We start from the raw sequence: 8910 nt of genomic DNA on the forward strand, positions 1-8910 counted from the left end.
ACATATTTTTTTGTCTATCTCTTATGTTTTATCAATTTTATGATATTTTGTTTAGTAGATTTATCTATTAAATAGGAAGTTACATTATATTAGAAAATAAATTTAGTTAAGTAATTTTCACAAAATCAATTTATAACATTATAATTAAATTGATCTAATTTTAATCGAGAAAATGTCTAACAAAAATATAAATTAAATCAGTTATTTTGTTTTAACATTTCTATTAATACTATTACACTTATTAAATTATGAAATGTTTAAGAAAGATAGAATAAGTAAAACAATTATATAAATAAATTAATTATTAAAAAATGAGATAATATTATATATTTAGTACGCATGCAATGCAAGAAGTAATTAATCTGTGACTAAGTAACAACTAAATCTCTATCAGTGCTTAACTTTTCATTCTAAAAGCTTAGATAATTTGGCCATACCATGAACTTAAGCTTTCATCAAGAGCCGCATGCTATTGCATACAAAATTACCCTAATACAATTTTTTAATATGCATGAAACGGCTCCTGGTTAAATTAATCAAGTTTTTTTTTTTTATGTATTAGAAGTTAACCAAGTATACTATAAATTTACTTTAAATTTCTAACCAAGTAAAAGTAAATCCTGCATAATAGTGACAAAGTTCACATAACTTTTACCTTGGAAGGAAATTTCATGGTAATGAATTGGATTTTAAATTCAAATGTAATATCAAATTTGGACATTATAAGACATGACTCATTTAACCTTAAATCATAAATTCTATAATGTTTTTGAAGTGTAACATCATAAGAAGTGAAAGAGAAAAAGAAAAAGAAAATAATGTAAAAATGAGTGAAAAACCCTAAACCCTGGTGTTGGAGGTAAACAGTGAAAGAAGCAGAAGAAGCTGCTGCTGCCATGGGGAAAATCCCTCCGTCGTTTCGCTCTGCAATCGGAAACCCTAACATTCGAAACCCTTCTTCTCTGTTCCGCCCTCAACCACCTTCTCCTCCCTCCAAACCATTCCCTCCCACCAAGAAAAAATCCCCAAAACCCATCCCACAACAACCAAACCCTCTCTTCAAATCCCCAAATCTCGAAGATGCCAAGAAAATCTTCGACTCCATCGCCAATTCCTCCAAAGACCCTCGCTTTCCCAATTCCCTCCTCCACTCCTACGCCAAAATCGCCACCTCTACCTCCGACTCCGTCAAATTCCTCCACCACATCACCAAAACCCTCCCTTCCTTCTCCCCCGATCATTCCACCTTCCACATTCTCCTTTCCCACTCCTGCACCAACCCCGATTCCAATTCCAATCCCAATTCCAATTCCGCTCTCTCCGCAATCCACCAAACTCTAAATTCAATGCGCGCCGCCGGCGTCACTCCGGATGCCGCCACAGCTGATGTTTCGGTTCGCGCCTTGTGCTCCGCCGGCCACCTTGACCATGCCGTTGACTTGATCAAAGAATTCGCCTCCAAGCACTGCCCTCCGGACACCTACACCTTCAATTTCCTAGTCAAGCACCTCTGCAAAGCCCGCGCCTTGTCCACTGTTTACGCCTTCATCGACGAAATGCGCGAAAAATTCGGTGTGAAGCCTGATCTTGTTACCTACACTATCCTGATTGACAATGTGTGTAATGGTAAGAACTTGAGAGAGGCAATGAGGCTGGTGAGTGTGCTTCATGAGGAAGGGTTTAAGCCTGATTGCTTTGTGTATAACACCATTATGAAAGGGTATTGTGTGTTGAGCAGAGGGAGTGAGGCGATTGAGGTTTATAACAAGATGAAGGAGGAAGGGGTGGAGCCTGATCTTGTTACTTACAACACTTTGATTTTTGGGTTGTCCAAGTCGGGGAGGGTGGTGGAGGCGAAGAAGCTGCTGCGTGTGATGACGGAGAAGGGTTATCTTCCTGATGAGGTGACTTATACTACATTGATGAATGGGATGTGTAGGAAGGGGGAGGCTCTGGCAGCGCTGGCATTGCTTGGGGAGATGGAGGGGAAGGGGTGCAGCCCCAATGAATGCACATATAACACACTGCTGCACGGGTTGTGCAAGGCGAGGTTGTTGGAGAAGGCGACTGAGTTCTATGGGGTGATCAAGGAAGGTGGTTTGAAGCTTGATACTGCTTCCTATGGGACATTTGTGAGGGCACTCTGTAGGGATGGCAGAGTTGCCGAGGCTTATGAGGTGTTTGATTATGCTGTTGCGAGCAAGAGCTTGACTGATGTTGCTGCTTACTTGACGTTGGAGAGCACGCTTAAGTGGCTCAAGAAGGCCAAAGAACAAGGGCTTGCTGTTTAATTGGTATGGATGGTTTGTGTATATACTTGAGGATTTTCTCAAATTAATTGTGTGCTGCCGAGGTTTAAATTTGGTTGTCCATAAACATTTAATTATGTTGTATTAATTTAGTTCAAGATAGAGTTATTTCTTAGCTAGTTGGATACCCTTGTAGCCTCTTTTTTACTTCAATTTTTTCTTCTTCGGAGTAAAGGAATGCATCTGTTATGTTGGAAATGCCGTTGAAATTTCGTTACCAATTCATCATAGGATCTCTTTAATATTGCCGGATTAGTCGGCTGTAGCAGAGTTTGCGTTGTCTATATTCATCATTCTAAAGGTCGGGTAGAAGCTAAGATTATCAAACCCATTGTTTTGTTCTTTTTTTAGTTGCTTAAGCTTTTAGATGAAATGGGCATGACATAGTATTTAAGCTTAGTTGACCAACTGGTTTTATTTATGCAGTTTTTCTTTTTTTACTAAAGAGAGTGATATGAACTAAAGCTCTTTTACTATCGATTCCATTCTAAGTGAAGGGTCCAACATAAGTTTTCCTTACTTCTGGCATTGTCACCATTCCGCTGTTTTTTCATAGCTTGTCTTTTCATCACTTGTTTCGGTTATGCTATCGAAATTGTCTCTCCTTAGGACATTAGTATGTGTTGATGCATAAGTATGTCCTGATGCTCGTCTTCATCATCGTTCGTCCTTTAAACTCTTTGCTGTTTGATCAAACTAGGAGGTTATTCACAGAAAGTACTATGATACTAAAGTTAGTGATGAGTTTAGCCGTTAACACGTAATAAATAAAATTATATATCTCTTTACTTTAAACTTATAGTTATATATCTCTAATAAGTTAATTTCCATCCAACCTTAATTATTGTGTAAGGATGACCGTTTGGTACGTAGGATAGAGTCATTCTTTGAGTGGTTATCGTGGTATTCATGAATGTAAGGACCCGCCGGTACATCACTCAAACTAGTTTCTTTACATGTTTTGTTCTCTGACATTTTTATGGACGGTAAAAGTGATTCATAGATATATCCATTGCAGGTAATTTCTTGTCGGTGCTTCCAAGGATCTTTGGGCCATTTACCAAGGTTAGGCCCAACTCCATTAGTGCATACCAAAGCTGCAAATACAATTTCTCTCTGTATTTGGTTGCAAGTAATGTAACAGTTGGGCACAATTTGGAACTGGAATCAGACAGGAGGCCAGAATTAGGAAAAAATTTGGTTGCATATATTCGATGGTCGGCATGCAATGCAACAACATTATTTGAAGCTTCTTGGTCAGTCCTACTGATGTTATTATTTGGCAGTAGCATTCTGGCTGTTGTTTCATGCGGTTGACACGTCCTTGAAGGAAAACATGTATTTTTTATGGAAAATATTGTTCATTATTTTGACTCTTATGACTCTAATAGATGAAGATAACAAGTTTTGAGTAAACAGTAAAGGAGCATTTGATTGTTTCAACTGATAAAGGAGTTTGGAGATGTGGATTTATTGTATTTGTATCAAGATAGTTGGTATCTCTATAAGGTATCGTGGAATCCCTTTGTTTCATAGAATTTATTTTCACATTTCTTATATTTGGAAATGCTTGGATAGGAATTGGATAAACATATCCAGTAATAGCAATACAATAATATAAAAAAGTTGGATAACAACTTTTTAGCTAAATAATAACAAATACTCAATTATTGGGATGGAATTTTTTTTTTCTTAAATTAGGGAAAGATGAATAGTCAAAAAATTTATATGATTATAATTACTTCATTGTGTAAGAAACGATTAAGTTAAAAATTATTAAGGTAAATTTTGAAGGGAAGGTTGAAATTATTGATAAATTCAAAATAAATAACTAAATTAATCAATTTTCAAGAATAATTTGTGTGGAAGAGTTCTAAATCACAAAATAGTTCAAAATAAATCATCACAAAATAGTTTTAAATCACAAAATAATTCAAAAAATAATAATTCATCACAAAATAGATCAAAATAAATAACTAAATTAATCAATCTTTCGCATCATCAGTCTCGATTCTCACAACAATAATTCATCTCGGAAAAACTAATTGTTAAAGATTTTCTTATATAGAAATAAGAGAGTTTAATTTTAAATTTAATAAAATATTTATAAGATTTTCTATTTTATTTTTAAATCACAATATATTTATATAATAATGAAATATTAGGGAAAGAATAAAAGTATATTACTTTAATTTTAGAAATAATAAAAGGGAATAAAACATATATAATATCTCTGTTTATTTTGAATAGGGTTTTGTCCTTTTTATTCAGTGAAGCAATGTATTTAGGTTTGTGATTGAACATGGAAAAGAACCCTTCCTACATTGAATGTGTTTCACTCTTTTTCTTTTGAATTTTTGTTCTCTGATTCTCATGGCGCTGTTGTCGCATTGCACTCGTCGTCTCATCTCACACACTTCCTTCAGATCACCTCTTCGACCCATCAATCATTCCCTTTTTCTCAACCCTACTGTGCCGCAGCGTCCATCCCCACTGTTTATCAGGTAAACTCTTAACACCGAACCTCCAAAGCTACATTCTTTTTGAGATTTTGTTTATACCCAGAAATTCAATCGGTGACAAAGTTTCTCAAGTTTCTTGAATGCTCATTTTGCTCTGTACTGTATAGTATAGCTCCAAGAGGGAAACTGAAAATGAATTTTGAAGTAATTAAAACAATAATGAATATAGGAAGAACTGATAGGCTGATAAAGACAGTATTGGAAAATGGATTATTACATTCAGTAGTCAATAGCACCATCAAGAAGGATAAAGATGGAATCTAGGAGACAAGAATTCGGAGAAACCCAAATATGCAAAGATGACAGACAGCTATAACAACTGTCGAAAACAGCTCATCAGATACAGTGGAACGCAACATTATTTTGTAGACTTCTGGAATTTTAGTTCTGTTGGTTCTGCTGTTTTTGTGTGAGCTGATATTGCATCATGAACTGTTGTTTTTCTGATTGTAAACAGTGTCTTCTGCATTCTGTTATTTCATATTCTTAAGTATTGACAAAGGTTATTTATAAAGAAAGTTTTAAATTTTACCAAAGTTAACAGAAGAAGTCCTTCTGGACTAAACTAAACATGTTTATATGTACTTATAAAAGCTTGCTATGACATTTATTTTTTCTAAGTAGATGTTAGCCTTGTTTGTACTGTATGACTTAATGCATTTTATATTATATTTATTTCAAAAGAAAATAGTCTGTGCACTATGTGAACTGATTTTACACTATTACACAATTACAAATATCACATATAGGTAAGTTTGTTAAGTTTTATACTAATTAGTTCACATATATCTAATTCTCGTTGATCAACTTGTGTATACCTTGTAAAATTTTGAAAGCTCATAAAGTTTAAAAACTAAACACTTTTTTTAAATGTATTGTGCTGATGTATTAAACTGTTGTTCTGAACAGAACTTTTGTGTACCAACTAGGAAGTGTGCAGTCACTTTTGCCTCTACATAGTGCAGTGGCTACTTCAAGACTGGTGTCTAGTCTCAGCATTAATTCAAGGAGTTGTGGAGCTCTTTCACTGGCTACCCTCTGCTGCGACTTCCCTGGACCCTAAGGTTTTTGTAATTTTGGGCGACTGTCTCTTTTCTTATGTTTCCAACGGGCTCAGGTGAAGAGAATAAGCACAACTCAACATGTGGGGCTCTTATGACTAATGACTATGTTGATTTTCTGATGAGTTGAGCTGCGAAGAGTTTAGCCTCAATTCATTTTCTTCTTATGGACGAGATGTAACTTTGCTTGTTTATTAATCTTTGTATGGACAACCTCTTTTTGAACCTGTCATGTCATAAATGCCCCCATTGAATCTAGGTGATTTAACCTGCCAAGTGCCAATGCACTTTGTACGAATGAGTACTGCAGAAGAATGTACTGAGCATCTATGCTCCTAAATAAAAAGGTTAAGGCTCACGTTGAAATTTTTTAATGGAGCTTTTTCAGTGTTAATATGAGAGCATCTTGGGTGGATACAGCCAAGGAATTGAACTTGGTTTGAGAATTTTCTGAAACAGTGAATTTGGGATATGGAGGTTTCAATGTGAAAATATTGGCCAGACCTTCAATATTTGAGTGTATTTGACTGACTATTTTTTTACTACTACAAAGGTAATAATAGGGAGATAAACTTAAACTGAAGTTAGTTAATAATTGAGTTATCATACTTGTACTTACATTGTCTATATACCTTTAAGTATATATACCTTTAAGTATATATACCTTTAAGTATATATACCTTTAAAGAGAATAGTTAAAATGACATGCAAAAAAGTAAAGTCAAAATTTGATTACGGTTGTATTTATAACAATATTTTAATACATGTGAGTCTTTGTCTAAATGGATCCGAGTGTGGGTATAATGATCCAATGGTTTATTCCATTTTGGTTAAGTTAAATGTATGTGGTTCATCAATATCTTTGGTAGGTGGTACACAATAGCGATAAAAACATGTTCTTAGGAAATGACATTTAGTTATTGGTAAATGGTACTAGGTCTTAGTGAGTAATACAACCTTTGGCAAGAGTCATGGGTTTATTAGTAGGCGATGATTGATTTTTGGCAAGGAGCATGCAATATTCAGTATATGGCACATGCGGTATTTGTCTTTTGGTAGGAAGATCTTGACCTTTGGCGAGCAGTTTTTAACATTCGATAAACAACTATTACCCTTTAGCAAGGAATACCTTACCATCGACAAATTGATAATAACCTTTACGAAGTAGAACTAGATAATCTACATTCAACCATTAACTTTTCTATATAGAGTTATGCTTTCGACAAGCGACAAATGTGATGCGTTGTGGATCCCAATTGTCCTAAGAAGAGATTAAAATTTGATAAAGTCAAAAGATATTGGGTCACATATAGTACAGTCAAAGCTAAAACTTAAAACATTAAAATAAATCCTAATTAAACTACTTTTACAAGTTTAAAGTAACAAAAACAACTACAAACCAAAGCTAATTCAATAAAGATATTAAAGTAAAATGGTAAAAACTAATAAATTAGTAAGGAAAATGAAACTAGCATACATTTATTAAAATGTAGTGACTACGTATAAAATAAGAAATCCAAGACTCATTAATAATTGAAAGTCAAAACTAAAAACTAAAACGGGTTAGAAGCATGTTAGTATAAAGCTGATTTTGTAAAAAAAATCAGGTTATGGATCTTTACGCTAATCAAAATAAGAACACTAAATGTAAAAGCAAACAACACCAAAAGAAAATGCAAATGAAACAATTAAGCCAAACTAAAAATGTGAATGCATCCTACAATTTAACAACTAACCTAACTACCATGAATGAAGAAAATAGATAAACTATTATTATTATTTAAAGAATTTGCTATATATTTTAGCCTGCATTTACATGACTTTTCTCTTTTAGAGTTCAAAGATTGAACACAAATCCAACTGCACAAACAAATAAGACCAACAAACAAAACAACTTATATCCATGGCAGACAACAAACCTAATGATAATGAGGATCTTGGGTGGATACAACCAAGGAATTGAATTTGGTTAAAGAAATTTTTGAAATAGTGAACTTTGGGATATAGAGGTTTCAATGTGAAAAAATTGGTCAGTCCTTCACTAATATAAGATAAGATGGAGAGTCTTTCATGTTAACAATCTTGTAGTTGTGTAAGTTTACTATATTACCAATATTTGAGTGTATTTGACTGACTATTTTTTACTACTCCACAGGTAATAATATGGAGATAAACTAAAACTAAACTTAGTTAAAAGTTATCATACATGTACTTACATAGCCGAGATACATGTAAAGAAAATAGTCAAAATAACATTTAATGCAAAGGGTAAAGTCAAAACTTGATTACGATTGTATTTATAACAATATTTGAATACACGTGAGTTTTTACCTAAATGAGTCTGGGTCTAATGACTCAATGGCCCATTTACCATTTACCTGAGGTGATAGTTAGCCAATTTTAACTAAGTTAAACCGTATGTGGTTCATCAATATCTTTGGCACGTGGTACACAATAGCGATAGAAAACATGCTCCTCTTGGGAAATGATAGATAGAAAACATGCTACTCTTAGCAAATGACATTTAGGTATTGGTAAATGACACCGAGTCTTAGCGAGTAAAACAACCTTTGGCAAGAGGCATGAGTCAATTAGTAGGCGACTATTGATCTTTAGCAGAGAGTATGTACCATTAAGTATGCGACACGTGTGATATTTGTCTTTTGGCAAGCGAATCTTCCTTTGGCGAGCAGTTCATGACCTTCAGTAAGCAACTATTACCCTTTAGCATGGAGTACCCAGCCATCGACAAACAGATAGTAACCTTTACGTAGTAGCACTTGACAATTGACATTCGACTGATAACTTTTCTAGATAGTGTTCCGCTTTCGACAAGCGACAAGTGTGATGCGTTATGTGTAGGGAGGTTTGACACACACACACATACACATAGATCTCTACATTGAAAAGATATTGTCCGCTTTAGGCCAAACCCTCACAGATTTGCTTTTGGTACCACTCCAAAAGGCCTCTTACCAATGGAGTAAAACATACACATACACATACACATACACATAC

General features: G+C 34.4%; 2 protein-coding genes across 2 annotated transcripts; both read left to right on the forward strand.

The window, feature by feature from the left end:
* Nucleotides 1-775: 775 nt before the first annotated feature.
* Nucleotides 776-3824, forward strand: LOC108346300 (pentatricopeptide repeat-containing protein At2g17670). The gene is made up of 2 exons (XM_017585340.2): nucleotides 776-2294; nucleotides 3328-3824. Exon 1 carries the CDS (start codon nucleotides 897-899, stop codon nucleotides 2289-2291), a length of 1395 nt encoding a protein of 464 aa, XP_017440829.1. The 5' UTR covers nucleotides 776-896; the 3' UTR covers nucleotides 2292-2294; nucleotides 3328-3824.
* Nucleotides 3825-4560: 736 nt separating this feature from the next.
* LOC108347135 (protein NONRESPONDING TO OXYLIPINS 2, mitochondrial-like) lies at nucleotides 4561-6266 on the forward strand. Its single transcript, XM_017586280.2, has 2 exons — nucleotides 4561-4813; nucleotides 5741-6266. Exons 1-2 carry the CDS (start codon nucleotides 4638-4640, stop codon nucleotides 5892-5894), a joined length of 330 nt encoding a protein of 109 aa, XP_017441769.1. The 5' UTR covers nucleotides 4561-4637; the 3' UTR covers nucleotides 5895-6266.
* Nucleotides 6267-8910: the final 2644 nt, after the last annotated feature.

The sequence above is a fragment of the Vigna angularis genome, chromosome 9 (assembly GCF_016808095.1).
Source record: "Vigna angularis cultivar LongXiaoDou No.4 chromosome 9, ASM1680809v1, whole genome shotgun sequence".
NCBI classification, from domain to species: Eukaryota; Viridiplantae; Streptophyta; class Magnoliopsida; order Fabales; family Fabaceae; genus Vigna; species Vigna angularis.

Coding starts and splice junctions, on each gene's coding strand:
- LOC108346300 (XM_017585340.2), top strand. CDS start 897: ATGGGGAAAATCCCTCCGTCGTTTCGCTCTGCAATCGGAAACCCTAAC.
- LOC108347135 (XM_017586280.2), top strand. CDS start 4,638: ATGTGTTTCACTCTTTTTCTTTTGAATTTTTGTTCTCTGATTCTCATG. Junction 4,814..5,740: donor CCATCCCCACTGTTTATCAG/GTAAACTCTTAA, acceptor TGTTCTGAACAG/AACTTTTGTGTACCAACTAG.